The sequence below is a fragment of the Uloborus diversus genome, chromosome 5, assembly GCF_026930045.1.
Source record: "Uloborus diversus isolate 005 chromosome 5, Udiv.v.3.1, whole genome shotgun sequence".
NCBI lineage: Eukaryota > Metazoa > Arthropoda > Arachnida > Araneae > Uloboridae > Uloborus > Uloborus diversus.
In genome coordinates, this window is record NC_072735.1 from 148,387,017 (window position 1) to 148,401,089 (window position 14,073).

Genomic DNA, 14,073 nt, shown 5'->3' on the forward strand with positions numbered 1-14,073 from the left:
CAAGATCTAAGTGGTAAGGTCGCTATACTTGACTTTTTTACGTTTTGTTGCATAAACTGCATTCATGTGCTGCCGTATCTGAAGGAGGTTGAAGATAAAATGGACCCCAGTTTTGTAGTTATTGGAGTGCATTCTCCTAAGTTTCCTAATGAAAAAGAGCTTAACAGTGTAACAGAAGCTGTTCGGAGAAACAAAATTACTCACCCTGTTTTGAATGATCCTGAAAGTATCTTGTGGAGAAGATTGGGTGTTAGTTGTTGGCCTACTGTTGTTATCATAGGTAAGTAAGTAAATCAGAAGAGGATCTTTTTTTCCAAAAACTTCTGTCAGGGGCGGATCCAGGCAGAATTCTCGGAGGGGGCCATTGGGAAAAATATGATGCTTTGGAAATTTTGGAATTTTATAAATATCATAATAGCCCACCTTTAACTAAAGCATTTTTTAAGGAATTTTCACTAGGCGACAAAAGTTCAACATAAAGGCTGTAACCTTCCCAATAATTTTCTTATTTTCTTAACAAATATGTGCATATAGCGGCGCCTCAAAGTAGTAATTCTTTAATCAGTATTCAATACTGTTTGTTCTGAGGCGACTGCATAGGACTTCTGATTTAAAATGAAGCCGATATGAATCAACTGTAAGTATAATATTAACTCCAAAGTAAAGGGGACTCAGGGGGTTTCTCCCCCAGAAAATTTTCGAGTTTGAAGCCTTAAAAATGCATTTTAGACGATCTTTGGTAATGTTAGGGGAGAAGAAGTTTGGTGGCACTGCCCTGTCTATTTTTCGAAATTGTAGTCCTGAGAATGCAATTTTAGGTAATCTTTGATGATGTTAGAGGGAGGAGAGATTTGAAGGCCCATCTAAGGAAATTTTCCCGATTTGTAATCTTAGAAATGCATTTTAACCGACTTTCGTAATATTAAGGGCTCGCCTGCACCCCTCCCCCCTTCCGCCCATTTTTCTAAATTGAAACCTTAAAAACGCAAACATTACCTCCAATAATGTTAAGAAGAGGGAGGTTCAGGGGTTCTCTGGCAGATTTTTTTTTTGCAAATGTACAGCTAAAAACTCAGTTTAATACGATCTTTTCGTGACAATACGTGAAGGAGAGATTCGAGGGCCCACACCATGAATTTTTTCTTACTTGCAGTCTTAAAGATGCATTTTAGTTATCTTTGGTAATGGTAAGGGAGAAGAGATTTGGGGATGTTAGGGAGGGAGGAGATCTTCCCCGGAAACATTTTAAAACTCAAGCGTGTAAAACAAAATGTAGGCTGATCTTAAAAGGCTGTTGGCGAAAAAGGTGAGGTGGGGGACCCTCCCCTGGAAACTTTTACAAGTAATTTTTTAAAACGCGGTTTGTAGACAATCTTTAGTCATATTAACAAGAGGAGTGGTTTGGAGGGTCCCATATTAAAAAGAAATGAAGAATAATGACATAACACAGCATTAAGTCAGGTTAAAACTGAAATCTAACTTTTACTTAATGCGCAATCATTAAATGTATTTTCTAACTTTTCACTAAAAAATTTTCGTTCGTCTGTTCGGATGGAATATTGAAACACGTAGTATAACAATTGACAGGCCAGTAAAAAAATACTTTTTAAATATTATATATATAAAAAAATGTTTCTTTTAAAAATTTCCGTACAAATCTCTTTGTATCTTAAGTTTAGAACTACTTCATTTCCAAAATACATTAGCGTAGGTTTTTCACAACGCAAATTTGTAAGCAAAATTTGTAGTTTTAATTTGAACATTAGAAACGCTAAGTTTTTGAAATAAAAAAACATTTAAAATATGAAAAAGAACAGAACAAAAAGCGTAATATCATACAAATTCTTCGGACACAAAATTTCAGTGGATGGCAAAGTCTTTGAAAGCAAGTGTTTGCCATAGGAAGATTTAGGATTGAGTTCCTGGGGGGGGGGGGGGGGGGGGGTAGGATTTTTTTTTGGAGCAATATTAGTTGTAATCAAGGCTGGATTTAGATTTATTGTGGCCCTAAGCTGTTTCAGCTTTTCTGGGATCTTTTGTAGACCCGGACAACTTTTCTGTAGTTGGCAAAAAAGGCCTAAGTACCCCTTCCCCCCCACTATGCTTTATACATATGGTACATGAAGGGAAATTGTGTTAATTTTAAGTAGGGAATATACCCAATTAGATATACCAAATATAATATACCAATAGAATACACCCAATTTTAGGGGGTACGGGGGTTTCTCCCCCGTAGGAATTTTTGTAAAATATATAAAATTCTGCATTTTGAAGCCTTATAAGGGGTAATTCAAACCACAAAGTTATCTGAAAAAAATAGCAAAATACTCTTTTGCCAATTACAATAATACACAATAAAAATTGTTTTCGGGTGGACAAATCACTGGCAGCAGTCTTTCCTCAGAGAGAAAAAGCGAGGGAGAAGATGATAAGATCATGTTTTATTTGCTTACATCGGGCTGTTGGTTGAATTCAATTAGTTTTTGGTCACACCTTTAACCCAACCACAAATACAACAATGAATTAAATACAAAATGATCAATTATAAAAAATGCTTTTTAAAAAATGGTGTACAGATTTAGAAAATAGATAACAGAAGAGCACCATGCTGCTTATTTGGACAATTCATAATTTATACACTTTATAAGAAATTAAATTAAAGCACCCTTTGCTTAAGAATTTCAAAGACTCATCTAATCCATTTCAAGGACGCGAGACCAATTAAAATTATTTAATTACAAGCTGTGCAGAAAACGGAAAGGAATAGAGGTGGTGTTTTTTTCCCCCGTGCTGAACAGATTAACAATATGCAGTAGAAGTAAGATAGAAGCAAGCAATACAAAAGAATATCCGAAATACTACACTGCATTTGGGATTAAATAAACAGCAAGATGTGAAACATGTGAGTCACAAAAATTTATCTTAAGTAATATGTTACAAAAACGTGATAACCATGATTTTTACATTTTTGATGCAGGATGAGGCAAAAACTGAATTTAACATAATTCAGCATTTATTCCTCTACCGTCTATCCCCTCCCATTTGCTATAAATGTTTAAATTTATGGTTTGTATCCAAATTTTTCAAGGTTTTCAAGCACTTTAAAATGAAATTTATTTTTTCAAGTCTTTCCCCTCTTTTTTTTGGTAAGGAACAAATTATGAAATTTGCTGGAGTTGGGGGCCTTCAACAAAGCGGGTGTCCTAAGCTATATAGCTTGTTTAGTTTATAGGCAAATTCGCTTTTTTAAAATCTTAGTTTCAGTTTCTAATTTGTTGAAATAATCCTTGATTATTTTAAGTATTGCAGCTGAATACATAGCTCGTTCAGTCGATATTTTTGCTTATATACTTGCCCTAATAGCTTTCAGTTCAAAGTAGTCGTTTTCAACACATTGTAGCATCTCAGTGACCGCTTTACTACTTGTAATATATGGTACGGTGCTTTCCCCCCCCCCACACACACCAGAAAAACACAGTCGCTATTCTCATCATTTTCGCTTCTAAACTATTCGAAAAAGAAAAAAAATCATGATTTTTAAAAAGATTTTGGAAGGTTTATTGTTACTATGTATAAAGTCCTCCCAAGACTGGAGGGGCATTGCTCCCCTTCGCCCCCCCATAAATCCGCCCATGGTGTTTGCCACATCCATTTCTCAGAATAGGATATTATCGAATTACATATGAAACTAGACAGAAATTTTCTATAGATTTCAAAATCGTGGCTATTTTTTTTATCTGCCATTAACAGCAAAAAAATGCTTACCTTCCAAAGAGACCATAAACCATCCAGCTCTTCTTGCTTGCTTTGTGAGAGTTTCTCTCTCTCACCACGGTCATAAATCTTCCTCAAACACTTCCTAACACATATCCCTGTTTTTTCACAATTAACCGAACTTCTCGTTAACCGATTTCGATGTTTACCGGATTTTGCGTAAGAAGACAAGTTTTTTTGTTTTTGTGTTTCAGAAAATATAGGAACTAAAGTACCCCCATGGAGGAAGTAAACACATCTAACAAGACGAGTCCATTATGCTAAATACATCCAAATATTTTATATACTTGATGCTTTTGAAATTTTTGTGGGGTGGTCATGCTCTCCCTCTGGCATTGTTTCCATTCTTGTTAGACTTCACATGAATTACAATACATTTTTTTTTAAATTTAAGCTAGGAAAAAAAGTTTAAAAAAATATACTTGACATTTCCTCAGTGTCGTTTTATGGCTCTTCTGTGTTGTTTTTATATTCGTGTTAGACTTCACAATAACAAGGTTATTTTTTATATTTAGCTCTAAAAAGGTTTTTGACTATTTTTGGAACTTTCTTGGGGTGGCCATTCCCCCTCCCCCATTGTTGACCTTATTGTGAGACTTTGTATGCATTATGAAGGAAATGTTTTGCATTTTTGATGAAAAAAGGGGATTTTAACTATTCTTTAAATTTTCTCGGAGAGGGCCATGGCCCCCATGGCCCGCCCTCTGGATCCGCCCATGACTTCTGTAAAGTTACGACATGTATACTTGTACAAATAAAAACAAATTCTGCAAACAGTTGTTTTGAGGTTATAAAAGCAAACCTCTTTATCAGTGCATGAAGAAAAATGAATCACAAAGTTCGATAACGGACCATTTTTTTGTGATCCATTTTTCTTCTTGCTAGGATGAAGGGTGAAGCAATCAAAATTTTCAAACATCCCAACAATTTCAACAAAAAGGAAGAAGGAATTAAGATAAACGAACTATGACATGCTGCACTTAGACGGATTATCCCGAGAGATACTTTTAGCGAACCAGAAACAGTGACGGACGTCCAGCAGCTAATCCCCAACCAGAATGAAGAGAGCTCAAGTTTCAACCAACCAGAAACAAGGACAAACGTTCATTAACCAATCCTGGCCCAAAACAAAGGGAGAGCTATCTCTCCCCACATAAATTGTGACAAAACTTCGAAATCTGCATCAGTTGATAGGAAGTCGGCTTCCCTGGAAGCTTCGACCATGTAAACACTGAAGATGATCGCCGCAGATGCGGTTGAAATGTTTGGGGAAACAATACTCAGACCATGGCACAAAAGCCCGGAATCTTACAACATTATTGACACCGGCCGTGAAAGACTTCATTCTTACATGAAATGGTTTGCTTTTATGACCTGAGAACAGTTGTTTGCTGAGGGCTTAACCTGTAATTGACACCATTTGCAGAAGTTTGTATCAGCATTCTATGACATCATGCTATATTTTGTTTGTTCTGCTAAGATATCAAAAGCAATCTTAAGTATGCACGAAAAAATTCAAATTTTTGAAATTAAGAATGCAAATCAATTCACAGGCCATCAATTTATTGATGCCAAAGAACCATCGATGACAGACTGCCAATGGCTGTTATTTTTCAAAGTTCATTTGGAAAGGAAAATACATGCTTTCAAAGTGTTTTCATTGAAACATGTATTTATGCAGGTTTTGGGGAAAACTCGTTAAACCGCCACTCTCAACTTCCGCCAACTTTTGGCCAGTCACTAAGGTTGGCGGTTTAACAAGGTTCGACTGTATGTTTGTTAAATAAATATAAGATTTTTTAAGTTGTAATATTTAAATCTTCACAAAAATTAACAGATAGCAAATGCTAAAGGCCTGTATACAATGATACTGTTAAATAATAAATAATTATTAAAATAAAAAAGTTTTCAATTTGCCGGGGGGGGGGGGGGGGGTTAAAATGCACTAAAAAGTAGGAACTAAATTTTTCAAGCCTCATGTAGATTTAAAGCCCTATACAGATCCAGAACTTCTAGCAGATTGTTTGGAGAATTTGATTCTGATTTTTAACAGCTATCAAAATACTTGTAGAGCATTTAAAAGGAAATACATTGGACACACACTACAGATGATTGGTACATTTAATAATTTAACTAACAATTTTATTGCTTTGCAAATTGTATAAACTGATGTTTATGTTTTCTGATTCATAACTACTGCTTTCATTTTTTAGTTATGTAGCACATGCACCCTATGTTTTCCCATTTTAAACCTTGCAAGTTTTTTGATAGCTGTTAGAAATTCAATCAAATTTTTTTTAGATAATCTGTTAGAAGTTCTGGATATGTACAGGGCCTCAAATCTACATGAGGCTTCAAAAAATTACATAATTTTTAGAGCGTTTTGAAAACATGGTTAGTTGAAAATTTTTTATTTCAGCAGTTATTTTCTGCTATTTAGTATTGTGCAATAGCAATTTTGCATTTGATGTTAAATATTTTATTAATAAGACCACGACAGTAGTGTAATTGACATTTATAGAGTTTAGTTAACTTGTTCAGTTAATAAAATTAGGGTACAGATGTGATATACCCCCCCCCCTTGGCGAGGATAGAATTTTTAGCTCATTTCAAAAATCGCCAACGTGGCGATAAAACTTTTTCCGGTAGCTCTAGTAACCCTGCAGAATATACCTGGGAAGTACAGATGTGAACTAATTCTTTTCGCACGTGTGTCCGTGGAGGTAGGTGCACATATGTTCCGCTCTTAGGGGGATTTTAATTTGAAGTATTTTTGCGGGGGTGGATGGAAAAGAATTTAAAAAAGAGGTAAGTGCACTTACTTTTAAGTATTGTGTTCTTAGATAGTTAGTTTTTGATATCTTTGTTACATATATCGCGATGTTTATTGTTGTTTTATGTTCTTTTAATGATTGTCTTTTTAATGTATTTGTTGCTCAGTCCTACTCTTAAAAATGCTGAATTTTATTAATAAATCTGCACAATAATGGTGCATATTTCACACTTAAAACTGTGTCATTATTGTACACTGAACGGAAGGAGCCACCCTTGGGTGTCTCCATGAAAATATACATAACTGTGACCATACTCCGACTGTAATGTATATTAACAATCGGAGGGATAACGGACCGAGCGGAGCGAGGTCCTGGCGAGCCAGAGGTCTCATAGTACTTTCGTAATGAGACCGACGCAGGGCCGGCGAACCGAGGTCTCATTACGAAAGTACTATGAGACCGAGGGCTTGTATCCCGGAGAAATGATGAAAAAAAAAAATTAATGCATTAATTTCGACTTGTAATTAATACAATAATTTATTTCATTGTATTTTAATACGTTTACAAAAAACCCCGGCCCTGTACATTTTTGAAGCATATATTCGTGATGTTTTTTGTTGTGCTTTTATGTTGTTTTTATATATATTGTGTTCTGAAGTGCTTTGATCATGTTTTTCTACCTGATTTTTTCCTGTTGGCGCTAAAAAAGCATCGCTAAGAACGATGTATGACATATGTCGTCATACATCGTTTTCTTGGCGACGCTTTCTTGGCGCCAACAGGAAAAAGTCGCCAAGGGTGGGGTGTATCACATCAGTTCCAAAATTAGCCAAACAAATAAAGTGAACAGTCAACAGCATTGTAACCTGGAAAACGTTTGGCTATACTTACTTTTTTATGCACAATATATCGTCGGCACCATGCTAAATTAAACACATGTGAAAAGTCTCGATTTCTCAAATTCGATGGTTTGCCGTAGTACTAAAAAAGGGCTATCTGCAGGTTATACTTTTAAGTACTTCAAACGATAGTTTTACACATAAAGTTATTTATGAAAATTAAAACATTAAGAATAACTAAATGTTTCTGGCTGAAAAAAATTGTTTGGCTCTCTTGAAAAAGCCTAATTTTCAAGTTCGTTAATTTAGCATGGTGCGACAATAGGTTCTATGCAAACAGAGTATTTTTAATTTTTAAATGTAAATGCCAACCATACATATCTCTTCAATATAAAAAGCAAATGAACTGCCAACACTTAGTCAATCACAAAAGCGTTGCCAGAGATGAGCTAATCAGAAGTAAAAACCCATATTTACTGAAAGTTAGTTCAACCAAAAACTTTATTTATATTTTGTAGTGCTGCGTAGCACAACAATTGCTCATATTCATGTAAATTTAAGTAGTAGAAAACCGTTATAATGCACACTTTGGGACTAGAGGTTTTGCATTATGTAGGTTTTGTCTTTATACAGATACATTTCATAAATTTAGAAAACAATACTTGGAATATATGAAGATATTTGTACATTAGACTAAGTTTTTGCTTCAATGAGCATTAATTGTGCAATTTAATATATAAGGGTACATTATAATTCACAAATAAATATGTTTCATAATAAGAATAATAATAAAACTATCTTGCACTTTTGCTAGCTTCATGGTTTGCATAACAGCTATATTTTCTAAACCAATCTGGTTAGTAAGGTAATTAAGATGGGAAGTCGAAAAATTTGTTTGAAAGACAATATAGAGCACTTTTTTAATTAAAAAACTTAGTTTTGACTTCTGTAAAGTTGTGCATTTTATAGAAAACTAGAGGACCCAATAGACGTTGTTCTGTTCAAACTTCATAAATTGAAAAGTTAAAAAGTTTCAATGAACTATCAAGTGTTTTGAACCGTTTTGTCGAAAAAAATAGGTAAAAAGAAAATGTTTTAAGTTGCTTGGTGTCAGAATGCGTATATTTATTACAACTTGGTTTATCTAAAGCCCACTGAGCAGTTGTTTTATTAACTATTTTTTCTCTCGTACTTGATGGTTTGTTCTTTCAGCCATACTCAAACGATAAAAAGCGTACTCAGATTGTGTAAAAATTAACTACCCATCTAGAACAAACGGGAAATCCCGCTGCAACATCCCCCATATGAAAAAGATATCGTTTAGAAAAATGATAAAGGTAAAAAGAGTTCTCTGAATAAGCGAAAATCACTCATCCCTCCCCCACCCTCCCGATGTAAAATAAATACTTTCTTCAACTAAAATGACTAAAAACTCTTTAAAAAACGAAAAGCAATTCTTCGCAATTTGAAATGATTCGCCAAATAAACAAAAAATACAATAAATTACATTAACAGTAGCTTTAAAATGCAAACAAATGATCATGCAACTCTATTGTTTATAGCCGAAGTCGCCAAGCCACCACGTTACTGTAATCCAGTCGATTAGTGAGCGAAGCCAACTCCTATCGATTAGCGATCCGATCTTTTTAACGAAAACTTTTAAAACTTCAAATATTGTCTAATTTGTTCTTTCCACCAAAGATAAAGATCTTCCACTGCACTGATCTTTTGTGTACAGAACTACCCTGTTGTAATTTATCTGGACGAAAATAAAATTTGTTTCGTCTTTAAATTCCATCATTTTTTCCTTTAATAATATTCTGATTAGTTAGATAATCTTTGAAGTATTCCTGACATTGGTGCCAGAACTCAGATGGATTTCAGCTGAGAAACAAATGTTGCTAGGTACGGTACTTTCTGATCATTTGGTTAGGAAAAACTGAAGCACTGATCCATTCACATGGTTCAACTACAACGACAGAATACACGTTTCGCGTGAACCTTGCAGTACGTTACTTTAAAATATATCACTGGACCTAAAATCGTTGCTTTCAAGAAATGAAGGCTTCACTCTCACTCTCTACGTTTTATCTATTTTCAGTTGACATATCACACTAGGAAATTTCATTGCAATAAGCGGAGCTGGCTTTCGTATTGTCCTTTGGCAACGGGTTTAATATTTATTTCAATTCTCGCTCAACAATAGGTTAAAATAAACGTTAATCATTTGGGAGATATAACCATCCAATGTTTAAATTAATTAATTATTAAAAAACTTTTCCGATTCAATCCATCGCGCTTCGAAACCATGCTTGCCACAACTTAATTACACACAAAAAATTTGATCAAAATCGATCCAGCCGTTAAAAAGCCTTATGGTGACAAATGTCCGCACAGAAGATTTTTATATATTTAAGATAGTGTTTTATAGGTCGGTGTTATACTGGTATTCTACTGTATTAAACTAGTGCATATATATTTCTTTACAGTTTGTCAGCATTGTGTCATTTTCTGCTGTTTTAATTTAACATGAATGGTATTTTGTAGGTCCTTCTCATGAAATTCTCTTTGCTTTGGTTGGCGAGTCACAAATTGACAAAATATCTTTTCTCTATGATTGCTTATTGGAGTATTACAAGATTCGACAGATAACTTTGAATTTGATTCCTTTTCCCACATGTACTCTTCAGGAGCCCAAAACAAAATTGCTCTATCCAGGAAATGTTTCTTCACATGAGGAGTTGATAGTTATATCCGATTCTGGCCATAATCGATTACTAATATTGGAAGAAAATGGACAACTGAAAGTAAATTTTCTTTTGGATAATTTTTTTTGTAAAATTCTCTTTTTTGATGCTTAAAAATGATAAATTTTTTTTTGGGTAATTGCAATTATTGAACAAAAAAAAATGCTTTTTTGATATTTGCTATGTTTTTTTGTGCAAGATTAACTGATTCTATATTTAAATGCTTTACATTTTTCTAAATCTCTTGAATTAATAATTGCTTTTATATTCTTTCAAAATCTTCTGATTAACAAATGTTACATTTCTTAGTATTGATCAGGTGAAGAGGATTTTCGCCACTTCTTCTTTTTCACATTTTCCATAAATCAACTTTTGGAGAGGGAGAGAATTGAAGAGACCATGTTCACAACACACAACTAATTTATTTTCTACACACTGAAACAGTATACATGATGGGCAGCCAATTAGCCCTTTTTCTCCGAATAGCGGTCAAAATTATGCCATAAAATGCTGTCCCGCTATTCAATCAGGAGATTTTCCAGTCATGCTTTGACAACTGTCTATAGCCATATAACCCAGGCGCTGTCATGCATCTGCGCAGAAGGCAATCGCGGAAAGTCCCATTACGCAATTATGGAGATCCCAAGTTATTAATCTTGGTCCTGTCCTGAATTCTGTCAAGTGTTACGCAATGTAACCCCGTGGAGCATATAATTTCTTACATCAGGTTTTGTATGATAAATATTAAGTGAAATCTGAATTGGTTCAGCTAATGCTTTCAAGTTTTTTTAGTTAAGTATGACAAAAAATAGCCAAATAATATTAGCTAATATTAGCCAAACCTGGCAACCCTGGTACCAATGTTTCTAGAATGATTTTTGTGAAAGTAGGGATTAAGGGTTGGAAAATTAGCCTGTATTGGCCTACGTATAGCCAACATATTAGCCTGCCTTGGTTTACGTAATGCCAAAGCATAAAAGAGTCGGGTTGAGCTTAAAAATAATGCTTTATTTTTAAATGCAATGCATAAAAATTGGTAGGTACAAGCAATATAAGAAACATATATTACATTAACACATACCTATTTACAACACCACATTTGGCACAACTAAATTACATTTTTTTTTTTGCACTTTAAAAAATGTTGTTTTTCTGACTGCCTTGTTCCATCATCACTACTCAACTGCTGTTTGGTGTTGAAAATGATTCTCTAAGGAACCATTTAAGTGAAATTATTAACTAGTCATTGATATTTAAATTTTTTGAAGGACTTCAAAAGGTATTTAACCAGATATATCTGACCAAAACTTATTTTGAACTTTGATATCATCAGTGGTAGAATCATTGTACATGTTTAAAATGTTTTTGGCTTATGTACATAGAGAAATATTCGACTGCATAACGCAACTGTTTTCATGTTGTCTTACTAGGGGAATTAAGATTAATTTGGGCAATAATAAACATTGCAATGCTACAATTTGAACATTGGTCGATCAGATTTAAAGCAAAGAGCATCTATTTAGATTTTTGTAAAAAAATAAATATGAGTATTTTGTTATGGGGTAGAATTACTTTCTATTTTGATTGATGTAGTTCTTCTGATAGAACGGTGCAGTTGCATCATTCAACTTGAACTATGGATGAGATTTGCAATGGGACTGCGGAAAAACTGTAGGGATATGAGTCATGACAATCCAAATGAAATTCTTTCTCCTAAATGAATGGTGCTGCATAATGGTTAATTTTGAATATGGTTAGTGGGATTGATGATATAGAAAGAAGAACAACAAAATAGAGCTTAGGATCAATTTGGTCAAATTTATTTCCTTGTAGTCCAGGGAATGATGCAAACTGAGGACTTAACTTCCATTGCATCAAAAGAGAAGGTTGAACTATTTTTTCTTCACATTCAAGAAGAAATAGTTCAGCCTATAAAAAGTATCAGCAAGCCATCATTGTTCCTGATCAGATAAATTGAAGAGAAAGCAGGTACAGAAATGAAAGGAAAAACAATGGTAACAGGACTCAAATTTTATAAACAGAAAGATGAAAACCACACACACACGCACACACACACACAAAAAAAAAAAAAAAAAAAAAAAAAAAAAAAAAAAAAAAACTGGACAGTAACAGAGCAATTTGTAAGAGGATCACCTTATCAGTTACATTCACCAGAAGAAAGGAGGATATCAAGGGGTGTCAGATTTTCAAAAAGAAAAATAGCTGCTAACTCTAATTGAACTTGCTATAGAAGACTATTTACTAAAGTGATGAGAATGAGATACTAGTCAAAGAGCATAATACTTAGTTACTAAAACGGCAAAGTCTCTATTATTTGATATAAGGAACAAAGATTCCCCTACTCTTTATTCCTTAAACATTGGTTGAAGTTCACTAATTACCAATTTACTTGGGTATTCCAACCAATTTAGCACTCCAAATCAGCAAACCCCCACGGTCCATAATTTTGTAGCTAATTTCAAGATTGTAGGTGCTATGGGGTCTCCTGGACATGGAAGAGTGTCTGACACAATTTCTTTGACAAAACATTTTTTTTTCCATGTATAGAGAAAAATTATAATTTTTTTGCAAAGGCAACACAACAAAATATAATTCTGGTATTGAGCTGCTTTTAAACTTTTCTCCGAACTTATAAAACTTTTTTTGCAACAAAATTTTACAAATTGATACATAAGTGCCTTCTTTTAGTATATTTAAAAAATAATTTTGTTTATTATTATATTGATTAATGGAAGTTAATTATTTGTCTTATGTGTGAGATATTTGGAAAAGCAGCAAAACAAATAAAAATATCAACATAATTTGAATATACATAACATTTAAAATAACATATTTATAATCTTACATGTTAAAAAATAATATATAAATTAAATCATAAACCTTTCAAATATTGTGCAATATTTATTATTATTTTTAAAGCTATGGTGTCAAATACTATAAAATACGAGTAACTTATCTAAATTAAAATCAATGAATTATCTAAATACTTAGTTCTCAGTTTAAGAGTTTTGATACTTTAGTTTACTATAGGTACTGGTGAAAAAGGTGACAAAGATGGCTCATTTAAATCATCTTCATTTGATAATCCCCATGGTACAACTTTCTTCAAAAACAACATTTATGTTGCTGATACTGGAAACCACAGCATTCGAAAGGTAAACATGTTTGTTTTAAAGTCTGTAAATAAAAAGGGATTTAGCACAATAATTTGTTTTTGTAGGCCGTGCATTCTGTACTTAATTTTCTCTTACGTAGTTAGTTTTATATTCTCTTGAATTCAAAATGCAATTTTTCCTGCATTCTGTAAATTTTACTTTGAACTCTGTGATTTGTTTGAGTTGGGTTGGTTTATTTTAAACTTGTCAAAGGCTTTCTGAAATCAATGAACCAGAATTAGGTTAGGTAGGCATTAATGTATATGATTTAAAATATAGTTTTACTGATTAAGAATAACATTGAGTGTTGCTTGTCTGCTAAAAATATTCATCTCTCCCAAATGAAAAGGAAAGATTGGCACAGAATTTGCTTGAAGTAGGTTAACTAAGACATTAAACATTTATTATATATATATATATATATATATATATATATATATATATATATATATATATATATATATATATATATATATATATAATTTCTTTAAATATTGCTGTTTTTCCTGAATTTGAGTATTAAAAACTTGTAATTGACATGATCAAGCAGTAGTAGTAGTCATCTTTTCCAACATCAAATTAATAGTTTGTTTTATTTCCCCATTTTCAGTTGTGGAAGCACATCTATAGTTGGGACAATCCTAACCTGACAGTATCGCAATACTGTGATCAGGATCTGTGCATCCTTCATAATACTGCCAGGTTAGGTTTGCCCCAACTGTAGTCATTACGTATCAGCCAGTGTGATGGTTAAAAATAAACC

At 33.3% G+C, this 14,073-nt stretch overlaps 1 protein-coding gene across 1 annotated transcript in view; it reads left to right on the plus strand.

Moving 5' to 3' along the window:
- The window catches only part of LOC129223186 (NHL repeat-containing protein 2-like), a 37,968-nt gene that overhangs the window by 10,376 nt on the left and 13,519 nt on the right, over positions 1–14,073 (plus strand). The window contains 3 exon segments of the mRNA XM_054857753.1: positions 5–280; positions 9,935–10,194; positions 13,176–13,310. Of these exon segments, the coding sequence (XP_054713728.1) occupies positions 5–280; positions 9,935–10,194; positions 13,176–13,310 (671 nt within the window).